At 36.9% G+C, this 16,057-nt stretch overlaps 2 protein-coding genes across 28 annotated transcripts in view; one reads left to right on the top strand and one right to left on the bottom strand.

Moving 5' to 3' along the window:
* The window catches only part of GLRA2 (glycine receptor alpha 2), a 177,141-nt gene extending 173,708 nt beyond the window's left edge, over positions 1–3,433 (bottom strand). For 3 of the 6 annotated variants that reach the window (XM_021080517.2, XM_085008544.1, XM_085008545.1), the window contains exons 1-3: positions 3,389–3,433; positions 2,777–2,955; positions 541–674 (exon numbers count right to left, since the gene is read on the bottom strand). Coding sequence is in view for 5 of the 6 variants with exons in the window: in XM_085008544.1 (XP_084864670.1) it covers positions 541–674; positions 2,777–2,844 (202 nt within the window). In the remaining variant the exon portion in view is untranslated. Of the gene's footprint in view, positions 1–540; positions 675–1,712; positions 1,911–2,776 lie in introns of those variants that run through there. The other 3 variants (XM_085008546.1, XM_085008547.1, XM_085008548.1) reach the window with 3 other exon arrangements.
* Positions 1–16,057, top strand: part of FANCB (FA complementation group B) — a 742,096-nt gene that overhangs the window by 293,989 nt on the left and 432,050 nt on the right. The gene's annotated exons all lie outside the window — the stretch shown is intronic.

Genomic DNA, 16,057 nt, shown 5'->3' with positions numbered 1-16,057 from the left:
TAATTCCAGATAAATAATTTCAAGTAAACAATTAGAATGTTTAAGCAAGAGGAAACCAAAAATTCATAATATATTGAGAGCCTTTTCTCAGAATGTTTAAAAATGAGAGGGGGGGCCTAAAATTATATAAAATGTCATGTTATATATTGAGATTTAAACTTCATTTGGGGAGTAGGTATTTAAAACCAAAACCAAAGATTTTGGTATAATCACTCATGCTAATCAAGGCCATCATTTGCTCTTGTATTCATTTCCAGTCACACTCCCACTCAAGATAACAGTGGGAATGTGGCAAACATCTTTGATGTTAGTTTTCCTTGTGGAATATAACACAAATAAGGAAAGTTTTGGAAACTGGCAAGCAACTTGTAAAGTTTAAACTGTTTTATCAACTAGTTCAAAAGAATGCCAAAATAAAATCATTACTATATTTGTTGTTTCCATTTTAAAATAAAAAGCCCTGAAAACTTTTTTTCCCAGAGTCTTTAAGCATCTAGGTTTCCCACAGGCTTAATTAATGTAAGTGTAAGTGTAACCTACCTTTAAAGTTTGGCCTGATTCTTGCATCATATCCTGATGTCCTTCCCATTAATTTGTCCAAGAAATCTGAAGGAGATAGGGTCTGCGAAGGTTGTTTTCCAGACCTGGAGTCATGGTCTTTGCACAGAGCCACCCTAAACACATCATTAACTCTTTTAGCAACAATTCCATTCTTATAACTTCAGAACTAATGCTCACAAAATGTTGACATCAAGTTTTGTAAACATATTTGATATGTTAGTAAGAAAAAGAAAATTATAAACTCTTTGGTCAACTTCCGAACTTGTACATGATCTAGAGTTAAGTGATGAGAGGTATAAATCATGAGTCATATCTCCTAAGTTTCCTGAGTTACCAAACTGCCATAAAATGTTGAAGATGATACAACATGCATAGCTTTAGGTTGTAGGTTTTACAGCTATGTAGTTAAACCAGTTTCTTTCTGGAGTCATCAGAGAAATGAAGAAGATAATTTCTAAAATGTATGTGATTGTCTTAAAATTATTTCCCCATGACTTTTAAAATATTCTTCCAGCATTTCAGCCCTTAATATAAGTCCTCTACTTTTATATAATATACTAAGATGGACAGAACAAAGTAAACCATGAACTAATTACCCCATTGCTTATTTTCTCAGCTGCTAGATTCTATTCCAGCTGTCAGCTATAAGTAATTTTTAGTGTGTTATCTAAAACAAAATCTTCACTTGGAAATTTAACTTTATTCTAATATAGGTCAACAATGAGCATATCTAACTTCTATTACTTTATCAGTTGTTATTTATACATTAACATTTAAATTGTTAACTCTCCAATAAAGTACATAAAAAAAGAACTTCTAAATCATTTTGTCTTTTGCATTATCAAAACCACTAAATGATAATTGGAAAATTTCTCAGATTTTTTCATTTTCATTAAAGGGTTTATAAAAAGAACATATTTGGTTTGTAGTGAAATGAATTCTTTTACAGTATATGGTGGCTGAATGAATGTTGATTTCTTCCCTAAAGTATATATCTTATGAGCTTTATTTTCAGTAATTTAACACATAATTTTATTAATTCTTATCACCAAGAAAATACTACATTCTTGCTGGTTTTTAAAAGAAGTGCAAAGATGATATAAACATTTGATAAGAGTTAAAAATTGATACAATCACCTAGAAATACTCACATTCCCATAGGCAGATTCATCTGATTAAACAAGTATTATTTAATTATGATGGTGATGGTGGTGGTGATGAAGATGGTGATGATAAAACCCAGCCTACAATTTTTCTTAACCATAGTAGGAGGTGTGAACCTGAAAGGAACATAGTGGGTTTTCCCAGTACTCATAGCATTATTGCTATATGTTCCATTTCTCTTGGTTCTGTGAAAAAATATCAAAATTTGGTGAAAATTAAATGAAGAGTGCTACACTTTGTTGTATGAACATCTATCTCTATCCTATCTTAAAACCTCTTAGCCATGAGGATGGCTATTTCACTTACTGGTAATGATCTGATATTTTGAGATATCAATAGATGATTTTTAAATTAAGTAGAAAATGCAAGCATACAAATAATGATTTCTCACTTATTTTAATTATGCATAGTCCATTTCTCACACATGCATAAGTACAAAGATGTCATATTAATTCAGTTTTGATAGGCAGTAAATTTCCACATATATTAAACCATAGAATATAGTGGTAAAATGATATTTTTAAATGTTTTTGATCTTTGAAGAAATTTCCTGAATTGTTCTCATAATATGTATCTAGTTGCTGAAATATAATAGAAGTCCCAAGTTGGCTAAGAATTTGGGTCCTTTTATATTTTATATAAAATAATCATGCTCCTGGCAAATTAATTCAATCATTCCCACCATATGAAAAACACTGCATTCAATAATCTCTTTAAACTACTTCCAGAAGAATTTGAAGGCCACCCCCCCAAAAAACCCCACCATTATATAGAAATGTAAAGAGAATGCAACTCATCAGAGTATCTTACTTAATATCACATTGGCTGTGATAAGGTGTTGAAATGCATCATAAAACTTGCTTTTGCAAAAATTTACCACCTTCCAACCATAATTAAGCTTTTTAAAAGAACAAAAGAAATCTAACTCTCCTTTATAAAATTAAAATAATATGGTTTGGGACATAGTAAAATAGATAAAAATTTCATGACACGTTTTCTTTCAAGCAGTTTACATGTGGAAAATATTAGCATGCAAAGTCGTTTCACCTACCTGAAGTGGTTTGTCTCTAAGAAAAATGCAAACAAGGCTGTCAAAATGTTCACTAGCTGCCGGTTCATTCCTGTATCTGTGATGCTTGTGGAAAATATTCCCGAAATGATTCCAGAAAGAAGCTAGGACAAAGTATCTATTTATCGTCCAGACTCAAAATCTGGCAGGAGTCTAGTTTCCTTGAAAATCAAAAAGAGATTTGGGTTTGTACAGTTTGCTGAGAAAAAACAAAAAGTGCCAGTACTAGGCATCATGGTCACGTCAACCCGGGGCTTTGGACCATCAGTTAACCCAGGAAAGACAAAGCCTTAGAACTGATGGATCCCCCAGCTGCTTTTCCTGAATAATAAAAATGCTGCTATCTTAATCGCATTACCAGGCAAAGGGGGCTGGTGACAATGCCATGCTGGAAGTCGAGTTGCTGTGGCTTTTGTTTTTTGTCCTATTTAGCGAATCTCTTTTCTCTAGAAAATGTTCTCTTTTTAAAAGAAGTTGTAAATGAGAGAGAAGAAAGGACTCTGCCTGCTAGAGTAGATAGGGAGAAAAGGGCAAAATTGCTGAGATCCTGTGCTGGAATGAGGGCTACAGAAAGAGACTGAGACGTGATCTTACCCAGCCTATAAATTTCAGCACTCGGACAGCTCCTAGCTCTGAAGTGCGCATGTTTCCTTTTTCAGTCGCTTGGGGCGGGGGTCGGGGAGAGGCATTCCAGAGCGGATATGCCTACGATTTTGAGACTGGCCGGTTCAGCAAAGGGGTGCTGAAGCAGGTGCGGTGATGACCAGCGAAAAGCAGAGGTCAGGGTAGATAGGGTGAAGGAGGCTAGGGTCTGAGCTGCTGGAAATGCAAGTCTGTCTGTGGGTGGGCGGGACGGGAGTTTGAAGCAGAAAAAAGAAGGGAATAATGTCCAGACTTGGGAAAAGAAAATTGGAGGAGGCAGAGAACATGATCTGGAGTAGTGAAATTATAATAGAGGAGTGGGTAGTCTACTCCTTATCGCTGGATCCTGAAAGCCAAAGAAGAATCCTGTGCTGAAAGGGGAGGGGACATTTCCTTGGCACAGAGAAGCCCATATGCAGAAAATGGTTCATGAGGATCAATCATTAATGTAGAAGACCTTCCTTTCCCCTTGAGTATTTTCGTTTGATTTTAGCCGCCTGTTCTTAAAGGACCTCTCTGCTTCTTTACTAGGGAAAGCCCCTTCGCTGAGTTTTCCTTAGTGGCTCAAAATCCTTGGGCATCCTCTTCAAGTCACGGATTTGTAGAGGAGAAAAAATACAGTGGGCCGGCAGGGGGCAGTAGCAATCTTTTTCTGCCCTGGTTAAAGGTTAGAGTAAGGCTCCGAGTAAAAGCTGGAGCACAGAAGGGTGAGACCTCGGGTTTAGTTTCATTTGCCCATTCCAGATGTTAATCACCAGGGAGGGTCTTGTAATAAAGTGGAAACGTTCTCCTAAATTGGCTAAAGTGACAGAAAATAGTGAAAGTTTGTAAATCCTGTACAAAAGCACAACAGGTAACCTTGCTATCTCAAATTAAACTTACAAATATTGTTATTAATAAAAAAGGAGGCAGCATAAATAGTTCAGTGTAAGTAATTATCAGCTTCCGGCAAGGGGAAATGAAAAATGCATGTTCTGCCATGAGCTGGGTGAGTAACCTACTTTTTGTCTGTAAAATATACCTTATTCATCACCTTGGCACGCCACTGCAGGTCTTAATTTTAAAACACAATAAAATGATTAATCTTTAGTCCATAAATGACTAATACACCCTTGGATAAGTTTAAATATCATAACATAGTAACATAGAATTCTGTTTGTAACAAGTAGGTTCTGAGGGGAAAATGCATGTTCTTTTTACCTTTTAATGTTAACATAAATCACCCGAGGAGAGGATCTTGTTGAAATGCAGATTCTGATCTGAGGTGGTGCCTGAGATTCTGCATTTCTAACAGCTGAGGTTGATGCTGCGGGTCCACTGATCACCCTTTGAGTAGCAATGGTCTCTATGCCCTTTTATCAGATTTCTATCCTTCCATGATAGTGAGAGTATAGGAGCTTTCTACAGATGAAAAGCAGCAGTGCCAGGCATTCTGCTTGCATACAAAATCAATTCTTTGGAAGTGTTCTCTTAACTCTCAAAGCCCAGAGAAAGGGATTCCATTTAAAAGGAAAACAATATAGTGTAGTGGGAGACCTCCCTGGACTGCAGTTTTAAATCTGTTTGCTTCCAAATTCATCCACATGGAAACTCTAGACCTGGTTTTATCCCTGCCATCCTGACCCCCAAAATAAAAGCAATTCCTGGAAATATATTTCTTCACTTGGTGCTATGGAAAAATCATACAAGATTTTTGTTGATGCTCAGGATTCTTTCCAAAAGAGAAAAATGATATGTAAAATATCTGAAAATGATTTGTTTTAAAAATTTTTGAGGCTGTGATGATACTTCAAGTAATATAGTCTTTGCAAGTACTTTCTTTCAACAGCAGAGTTTTGTTCTTATCCAAGAGTAGGGTGAGTAGGGAAACCTGTGACAAAGGGAGACTCTGGCCAGCAGCGTGAAGTCAGCACATGTATTATTTTAGAGTTGGAAGGAACTTTAGGGAGGATCTAGTATAACCTCATCTTGCTTCTCTGCTCTTCTCAGTTTGGATTCCAGCTTTGTCAATCTACAGAAACAGCTCTCACTAAGTCTTCTAGTGGATTTCTTGGAATTAAACCTGAGGAATGTTTTTCTGTTGTCATCTTACTTGACATTTTCATGGCACTTCGCATCATCGATCTCTTCCCTTCTTTTTAATAAATTTATTTTATTGTGGTAAGAACACTTGAAGTCTACTCTCTCAACAGATTTTTAAGTGTAAAATATAATGTCATTAACTCTAGGCTCAATATTGTACAGTGCATCTCTAGAATGTATTCATCTTGTATCACTGAAACTATACCCAGTGATTAGCAGCTCCTCGTTTCCCCCCTCCTTAGTCCCTAGCAGCCACCGTTCTGCTCTCTGGAAGTGCTTTCTTGACCCTGTGACACAATGCACTTCTGGCTTGCCTCCTATTCAGTCTCCTTGGCAGGCATATATCCTCCTTTACCTGGCTTTAAGAGGTAAATTGGATTTTCTAGAAGTCTATATGCTAGACCCTCTTATCTTCTTACACTGCACTTTCATCAACAGTATTATACACATCTATAACTTGCATTTTCCTTTTATGCAGTTTATACACAAATAAATATTTCTAGCCAAACCTGCACATGCAGTTGCTTCTTAAACAACTCCTGTTGAATAGCTCAAATGCTCCACAAGATCCACATATCAAAAGCAAACTTTTTTTTTTTTTTTTTGCTTTTTATGGCCGCACCCATAGCATATGGAAGTTCCCAGGCCTAGGGGTCGAATTGGAGCTACAGCTGCCAGCCTAAACCACAGCCATAGTAACATGGGCTCTGAGGTTCGTCTGTGACCTACACCACAGCTCACAGCAATGCCAGATCCCTGACCCACTAAGCGAGGCCAGGGATCAAACCCAAATCCTCATGGATCCTAGTTAGATGTGTTTCTGCTGCGCCACAATGGGAAGTCCTCAAAAGCAAATTTTTAATAGTTCAAATCCTTTTTCTATTCTACTGTTCCTGTTTCATTGTCACCAACCAAAAGCCAAAGCATCAACTTTTAAGACTCCCTCTCTATCACCTTTCATATACATTTTTTTACCAAGCTCTATTGGTTTTCCTCTCAAATATTTCCCGAGTCTGTACACTTCTCTCCCTCTCAACCTCCATGGCCCTCATTGAGCTATCGTTCTCTCTTGGTTGTATTGCAGCAATAGTAACCTTACTACTTTCCCTGGACCAACACCAGATCCTCCTCTATCTCATTCTTAAACTACATCCAGAATGGTTGTTCACAAATCAAAGTCTGATTGTGTCATATCCTATGATTAACGTGATGAGTCTCCATTGAGATTTGGGTAGAATGAGAAAACTACTTAAAAGCTTTAGAGTCTGGCCCACGTATATAATTGTCCTTCATCTCATTACTTCTCCTCTAGCCATATTGGTTTTTTGTTAGTCCCTCATTCTTACAATATTTCTTGATCCTTGAGAGTGCCATGCCTCCCATTTTTGTCTTGTTAACATCAGCTTACTTTTCAATCCTCTGCTCAAGTGGTATTTCCTCAAGAAGGACTTCCCTGACCCTCATGACTTCATCAGTTCACCCTGGTACAGGCTCTCTTAGTACTCCACAACTTTGATTCAAAGAGCTTGTTACCGCTGCATGTATACATGTGTATGATTAATTGCTCAGGTAATGTGCATTATAACAGACAGAGATAGCATCGGTTTTTCTCCACCATTGAATATCCATACGTTCAATATTAATGACAGTAATCATAATGGTATTGATGGTGATTAGAATATGTAATTTTTAAAATACACCCAGAAGTACTGCTTAAAGAAAACAATATACTACTATGAATCTGATGTCCTTAATTCAGATACTACCTCTAACACGGATCAGTTATATGACCTTTGCCAAGTCATTTAATACCACTGATTGTTATAATATTAAAATGTAGATGATGATATTGCTACATAAAATATGGACTACTCTGGAAGGTCTTATGAAAACAGCTAACTATGTGTTTTAGTCTCTTATTCTCAGTTCTTAGCATCTACTGACTACTAAAATTCATGTTTTCACTCTGTCCCTTAGTTTCACTTTCAAGAACAGTAAACCTAAGAGCTTGGAAAAGTTCTTATTTGCAATGCAATGGAATCATGAAGCGAACTCCACCTATGCTTCTAATTCACTAAATTACAGCTGGTTAAGGCGTGGGGCACCCTTATTTTCTGCTCATCTTAGAGAAATGAGACAATTCTGACGCATCCTATAACATCACAAGGACCAGTACGCAGTATTTGGCCTATGTGAAGCTATGTATTAAAAAAAACTAAATAGATATAAACAAAATAGACATTTCTTATGAACATCAGAATCATTCGAACATCAGCATTATTTACTGACACTGATAAATCTCTAATATATGCAAAATGCTTTATAGTCTTCAAAATACCCATACTATGTGATAGGTAGAAAAATAATTAACCACCATATTTTTTTCCAATGAGGAATTTAAAGTTCATGTAAGTTGATCAATTATCCCAAGTCCACATGGTTATTAAGTAACAAAGTCATACTGTTTTTCCTACCAAGTGAACAAACTTACTTCTGATGGTATGTTTGATATTTTTCAAGTCACTGAAAACCTACTATATACCCACAAGTATTTTTTTAACAACTGTGTTTATGATTCCATTTCAGTAAATACCCCTTTCTTGATGGCATTTTGGTCTCCATTATATTCATGCACACAAATGACAAATGAAAGCCTATTATTAAGAGTCTCAAAGTCAATTTCCTTATGAAAAAGGTTGAAAGATGTCTAATATATCAATATCCTGAATCAGGTCTCCTCATAAACTCTTACAGGTCTTCCTGCAGAGGTAGATGGTCCTCCTTAAATGGAGGACATGCTTTCCTCTATTTGAAAAGTTGAAGTAGAGATCAAGAAAGGACTTTTTAATTTGTAATTAATATCACCTGAGAAGTAGAGGTTAGAAAAAAGTTAGGGCAAGAAGTTGTTTTACCAAAGCTTTAGTTGCTTAAGGATGCTTCTATACAGAGAATAAGGCCAATTTCATCTGGATAAAATGCACCTTTTGAATTTTAAGAGAAATTCTCCTGTCTCCAGCAGACCCTCTTCTCAGTATAGGACCCTAGGTTAAAGATTAGTGATTGCCATTTTTTGGCCATATCTAATATCTCAACGATCAGGTAGAGAGTCTATCTCTTAAATCCTAGATCTCTAAGTGATCACTGCAGAGTCAACAGTTGGCTCTCAGTTTTCATTGCCATTCCCTGGCTCATATGTCTTTTATCTCCTTGCAGTGGTTATATTAGAAATAAAAGGCACACTATAGAGCACACTCCATTGGCTTAAATAAGTTGAGAGGAGGACAGGAATTTTTAAAAAATGGAAGGTAAAAAGTGAAGCATAGTTCCTGCTTGTTTATTTGTGCAGACTGCTACAAGCACTAGGACTGATGAATTTAAAGCTGTTTTCAATAGCCAGCATTGTCCACAGGGCAAAGATGCCTAAAGAGCCTGATGTCACCCTGCTTCTATTCTCTTTAATTTTTTGAAATCTGGCTTGCTTCTCTCTTCTTTATCGTGTGGAATGAATAAAGATGCTCAGCATGTGGAGAGGCAAGCTTCATGGCCATAAAGTGTAAATGTGAAATCAATGTTCTTCCAGGTTCCATGCAGACAATTGGATGTTTGACCAGAACATTTCTGGATTAGATCATTTAGAAGTCAGAAAAATCATTTTAGGATTGGAATTCTTCAGCTTATTAGTGTTCAGTGTTCACAGACCACAAATGTGCCCAGCACTTGAAACAATTTCTATTTCCAGTGATGATTCATACAAGTGATTGCTTCTCTGTTGGCTAATGTGAGAAATGCAACATTTCTTTTCATAAATATCAAGTAGCCAAACAATAATTTGGAGGATAAATCAAATATAATCTCACTTGAATGTACTAGAAAGCTTCCTCCTATGCTACAATTCTCAAAATGAAAATAATGAATAACAATACGATTGACTGCTGCAGTCTCATTTGTCTTAGAATCTCCTAAGTTTGGTTCTGCAGCTGACTTTAAAACTGCCTCAGCATCACCTTCATTATCATGATACTCTTGCTGAAATTTTCTTTGGGAGTGTTCTCAGATTTTCAAGTTTTGTTATTTACTTGATAATGTCTGCTCCCCCCACCCCCATATAAAATGCCTCTTCTTGGTTCAAAGAAGGCCGAAAAGAGGCTGATTTTGAAAGAGTGAATTATTTGAAGTTGAACAATAACAATAGTTTTACTTTTGCAAGGAAGCTAGCACAAGGTAGTTGGAGTTCCACTCATAAAATTCAGTGACTGGCATTTGTATCATTGTTGTGGTAAAGCATCATACAGATGCTAACAGCAAAGTACCTATGTAATCAACAGTCCTGTCAATCAACCAGTCAACAAATATTAACTGAGCATTTACTATATGCAAAGTACTGTGTATTTCTCTGAAGATGAGGCATAGCAATATAAGCTACTGTCTCTGCCTTCTAGGGACTTAGGATTTCAATGTGAAGGTAAGAAAAACAAACGTTATGGAATTGGGACTCTAGGTCAGAGTATTATCTGGAACGATCAGCTTATTGATACCCAAAACTTCAAAATGTGGCATTCACCTATGTATTCTTCACAGTTTAAACTCTGGTTCTTAGCTTGGCAAGTTCCCAAAATTAGTCTTGTCAGTGCCCCAAATATGTCGCTAATAAAGGATGTGACATACTAACTTTATAAGATGTAAGAGCCTGACGTATAAACCAGAATGAAAATAGAGATATTGGGGGGTTCCCGTTGTGATGAAGTAGGTTAAGATCTGATTGCCACAGCTAAGGTCACCGAGGAGGCATGGTTCGATCCCCATCCCTGTGCAGTAAGTTAAAAGGATCCGGCATTGCCATAGCTGTGGCGTAGCTTGCAGCTTGGATTCAGCCTCTGGCCTGGGAACTTCCATATGCCACGGGTGCAGCAATAAAATAAAAAAATAAAAATATCTTTTCAAAAAGATAATACAGCTATTGGGCTACCAAACAGCCCATGCCGGCTGAGCAGTGTGTAAGCTTCTTGGGTCCACTTTGCCTGGGAAGATTTCGTCATGAGCATGAGATTGGACTTATAGGATCTGACTGTATGAAATGTGAAAAAGTTGAGTAGAATATATCTCATATTGACTGATGGAGCTATCCCCAGCTTCTTAATTCCCATTTGTGAAACCAAATATTTGTATTATCTGTTCTTATTAGTCATTCCTTGGTTTGGGATTTGATTTAGCTCTCAGACATCTTTTTTATACTTTATGTCTAATCAACTCCACTGCTAACTATTACCTTACATTGCTTTTGGTAAATGGTCTATTATTAAATATTATATATGTCATAATATGTAAAGTATACATAATGACATATATTATATAAAGCATACATAATGATAAAACACATTTCTATGTAACCACATATGACATAAGACATAGAAAAGAACCAGCACTTTTGAAGCCCCCTGAATACTCATCTACTCGGTCAACATTTTCTTGCTTAGCTTTTTTATTCTAATGCATATATATTGTTTAGTTGCTCATGTTTTAAATGGTACATAAATTCAATGAGATTGTTTTTATTCTATGATTTGCTTGGTCCATATTATATTGTTTTGCACTGTATTATGTTATAATGACTCGTTTGGTCCATAATCTGTTTTTGTACATAGCAAGACGTCATTCATTTTCATACTATGTCGCTCCATTCTCTGAGCATTCCATAATTTATTTATCCATGCCACTGCTGATGAGCTTTTGAGTTGTTTCCAGGTTTTTTTCTATGATAAATAATGCTGCATAATATTCTTGTACATTTCTTCTCCTGTACATGTGCATATTTAGAGAAAGAACTACTGAATCCTAAGGTATACAGTTTTAATATTATTAGATGATGCCAAGTTGTTTCCTACAGTGTTCTAATGACTGACACTTTCACCATAGTGGAGATAAGTTCTAGTTTCTTTATTTACACACCAACAGTTGGCATTATCAGACTTCTTAATTTTTGCCAATCTGAAGAATGTTAAATAGCATAGCATCTCATTGTGGTTTCAGTTTGTATTTACCTAATTACTAATGAGCTTGAGTACCTTTTCAATATGTTTACTGACCATTTGTGTTTTATCTGTGAAACACCTGTTTCTTTTGAAAACTATTCAATTAGGTTATTTTCTTTTCCCTATTTATGTGTAAAAACTATTTTATAGTGATCTTTTGCTAGTTGTCTATTTTACAGATATCTTTTCCCAGTTTGTGGCTTTTCACTTTCTTTATCATATAACTAATGTAAAATTTATTAATTTTCCCTTATGATTTTTGCTGTTTTTGTCTTATAATGTCTGTATCAATATTGCAATTACGAAGATGTATTCCTCTATTCTATTTTTAGTTCCATTCACATTTGAACAATTAGTACCTAGAGCAAATGTTGTCTAATTATCTATGTGACTGTCATGTACTTTTAGTCGTTAGTTGATGTGTGTAGATCATATATGAAGATAGGAACTAGGTGCTATCCTTCTAAGAATTTGAAAATTAAAATGCCCTATGATATCAGCATGGCACATTAGAGCCTAACTTTGCAAAGTCACTTCAAAGAGATAAAATGGCTTGTAATCCAAAAAGATTTAATGGCCGTTCTAGTAATATATGGCTGTATAATAAGCTACTCTCAAACTTTTATGGTTTAGAACAACCGTTCCTATCTTTCAAGGTTCTGTATGTGGAGTGGATTCCTCTAGACATTCTTAGTTGGGATCTTTGAAGTTGGTGTATGGAAGCTCAGGCTTGAGTCATCTGAGGGCTCAACTGAGTCAGACTTCTAGGTAGTTTACTTGCATGATTGGTGCTGATATTGGTTGTTGCATACTAGATGGGAACTCAGCTTGGATAAACCAGAGGACCAACATATGGTCTTTCCCTAGGACTTGGGCTTCGTACACCATGGTACCTGGGTTCTGAGAAGGTGTGTCTCAACAGTGAGCATTCTGAGAGCAAGGAAGATACCACTGCTAGGATTCTTATGATCCAGTCTTGGTGGTCATGCTGTGTCACTTCTGCTGCACTTTACTGGTTACCCATGGCCAGCTCCATTTTAGTATAGAAGGGAACCTCTCTAGGGTGTGAATATTAGAGGCTATGGTTCATTAGACAGCTGTGTCAAAGTATTGTCTGGATTAATTTTGCTCAGAGTGTTGTGTCACCTAATTCAAGTAATAAAGAAGAGTAGATAGACTAAAAAAAAAAAAAAAAAAAAAAAACCACCTCTCAAGAAAAAAACACCTAAAATTCATGGGTAAAAATCTGTTTTTAAGAGAAAAGTTGAATTGACCATGGACTGAAAAATTCTGAGACCCAAAACAAGAGAGCATGAGTCCAGATTGAAGTTCAAATGCTAAAGACAAGAGTAACCCCAGAATATCCCTTACATCCTCCCCCATCCCCTTCTCCTCTTCCTTCTTCTTCCTCTTCTTCCTCCTCTTCATCTTCTTCTTTTCTCTCTCTCTCTCCCCCTTTCCCCACCCTACTCTCCCTCTCCCCTTAACTCCCTTCTCAGAGACCAAGATGCTTGAATCAGCTCACTTTATATAAGAATGTTAAGGGACAGGAGTTTCTGCTGTAGCAGAGTGGATTAAGAATCCAACTGCAGTGGCTTGGGTTGCTGCTGAGGTGCAGGTTCGAGCCCTGGCCCAGAGCAGAGAGTTAAAGGATCCAGTCTTACAGCAGCTGTGGCCTAAGTCACAGCTGCTGCTCTGATTCAATTCCTGGCCTGGGAACTTCCATATGTTGCAGAGACAGCCATTAAAAAAAAAAAAAAAAAAGGAATGTTAAAGGACAACATAATTGTTGCCTTCACGAATATAACATCCATTTTCTAAAATATGCCAGAGGTGCATAGCTCCATCTTTCAGGACAGCCATATAGGGGTCATGGGTCTAGGATACATAAATGATGGGAATTCCTGCCAAACGGTTGACTCTTGGACCAGACAAGGAAAAAAATGGATGGAATCTCCATCAACCAAGCCTTTTGAAAAACATGGCAAGTCTGTCATAAACCTACTTATTCCCTTCCAGACTTATGTATCTATGGCATATGATATTGGGGACAGAGAAGATGTATGTCCGGTTTCTAGCTTCTGCTTACTAGCTCTATGATCTTAGACAAATGACTAACTCTCTGAGCTCCAGTTTCCCTTCACTAAAATGGGAGATGTCTCTCCTTCCTTTTCTACCCCACCCTCCTGGTTGTAGGAAGGGTTCAATGACATGGGTTAGAGGGCTATATAAACTTCAAAGACTCCAATAAATGTAAGTTATTGTTATTCTTCAATAAATGCTTTCATTATCCCAGTCACATGAGGCCATTTGTATAATAGCTTCCTTAATCATTTACTTAATTATAAGGAGAGGGTTATACTTTGTATTCAACATTTCACATTAATTTAGGGAAATAGAAAAAAGAGATGTATTTTTCAGTGATGATGGATAGTATATGCAAAACGTGGGTGAAGAAACAAGGTTCTATTATTTTTCAGGTGGGAAATTATCATATGACTTTTTGGAAAGAAAAACCTAATTCAACTTTTAAGTTATTGACTTTAATAATAAAAAGTGTGTTTAATAATCACACCAAATAACTTGGATAAATTGCTAAATACTCGTAGGAGAGAATTAAATTGACACAAAGAAAAGGTTTTCCTGTCAGAAAAAAATTCGAAGGGGATTTAAGATAATTTAATGTAACCGTAAGACCAAGTCTGGAGAATACTGAGTTGTGTTTGCTTCTCAACCAGCACACTAAGAATTGTAATCAACTAAAGAGACAGAAACAATTGAGTAACCATTTATCTTTCTCCTTTTAAGGAAAACTATTTTTGTTTTGGCTTGTGATGCCTTCAAGATAAGGTGAAATTACATTGTAAAACTAAATCAGTTTTTAAATAAATACTAGACAAATCTAGTTGCATAGGCTCCCATCATATAATCAGAAAATAAGCTTTTCTATTTATTGATAGGGTACCATAAAGGATAAATGCAAGTCTCAAGGTCATGTATATAAAGTCACATTGATACAGATAAGAATGGAAATGAAATATGAATAATGGATGATGAATCATTTTCTTGGGTCTCCAGAAGCCACTTAAAAATTAAAATGAAAGGGTGCCATGATGAATATTTTTTTTACATAAAGACATTGAAAACAGTCTTGTGGTGGACTTTAGACTCTTTTTTCCTTTATGTTGAATATACTCATTATCCCCAGAGATCCATCCTTTCACGAAAGAGTCACAGCTTGTTTTTTTGTCTTTTCTAGGGCCACACCTGTGGCATATGGAGGTTCCAGGCTAGGGATCTAATCACAGCTGTAGCCGCTGGCCTTTGCCAGAGCCTCAGCAATGCCAAATCTGAGCTGTGTCTGCGACCTACACCACAGCTCATGGCAACGCCGGATCCTTAACCCACTGAGCAAGGCCAGGCATCGGACCTGCAACCTCATGGTTCCTAGTTGAATTTGTTAACCACTGAGCCACGATGGGAACTCCAGAGTCACAGCTTCTTGCATCAGGATTGCATGCTCCTTCTACTTTTCATTTCTGTCTGGCAGTCTGATCTCTTCCCAGGATCTTCTCATCAAGAATCTCTAGGGCCCTTGGGCACTTTCTTTTCTCCTGCCCCTGGAGACTGATGTCAATGGGCTATACAAATTAGACTTTACTGACATCTGATTTCCAGTTGATTTCAGCCAGTGAGAGGAACCAACAGGTGATCAGTGTTGAGAAGCAAAGAGAAGTTAGAATAGTTACTCCATCTGCTCCCTCCCAGCTGAGCTGAAATTTGCTAGTGGCTTTGTTTTCCTATTGAAAGTCAAGTTCAAAGAGACAGATAATAAATGGGTATTTTCCAGCAACTTGGGGAAGAGGAAAATGGGGAGTGATTGCTAATGGATATGTGGCTTTAGCAGCTGATTAAAATATTCTTGAATTGGTGATAGTTGCAAAACTTTGCAAATATATTAAGACCATTTAATTGTGCATATTAAAAGGATGAATTTTCTCAATTTAAAATGATAGAAAATATGCAGGTGGAATATTATTCAGCCATAAAGAGGAATGAAATGCTACCATTTGCAGCAACGTGGATAGATCCTGTTTTTTTGTTTGTTTTTTGCTTTTCAAGGCTGCACCTGTGGCATATGGAAGTCCCTGGGCTTCAGGTCGAATCAGAGCTGCAGCTGCCTGTCTAGCCTGAGCCACAGCAATGGCAGGATCCAAGCCATGTCTGTGACGCACACCACAGCTCACAGCAGTGTCAGATCCTTAACCCACTGAGTGAGGCCAGGGATCAAACTTGCATCCTCATGGGCATTAGTCGGATTCATTTCTGCTGAGCCACAACTGGAACTCCTGGATGGATCTTGAAGACATGCTATGTGATTTAAGTCAGAAAAAGACAAATACCACATGACATCACTTATATGTGGAATTAAAAAACAACACAAGCTCATGGATACAAAGAACAGATTGGTGGTTACCAAAGGTGGAGGTGTGGTGGGCAAAATGGGTAA

Source organism: Sus scrofa, chromosome X (genome assembly GCF_054392235.1).
Source record: "Sus scrofa isolate SSC_HxYL_T2T_F1_AM1 chromosome X, Sscrofa_HxYL_maternal_Yorkshire_Landrace_v2.0, whole genome shotgun sequence".
Taxonomy (NCBI): domain Eukaryota; kingdom Metazoa; phylum Chordata; class Mammalia; order Artiodactyla; family Suidae; genus Sus; species Sus scrofa.
This window is presented reverse-complemented; position numbering and strand designations above follow the sequence as displayed.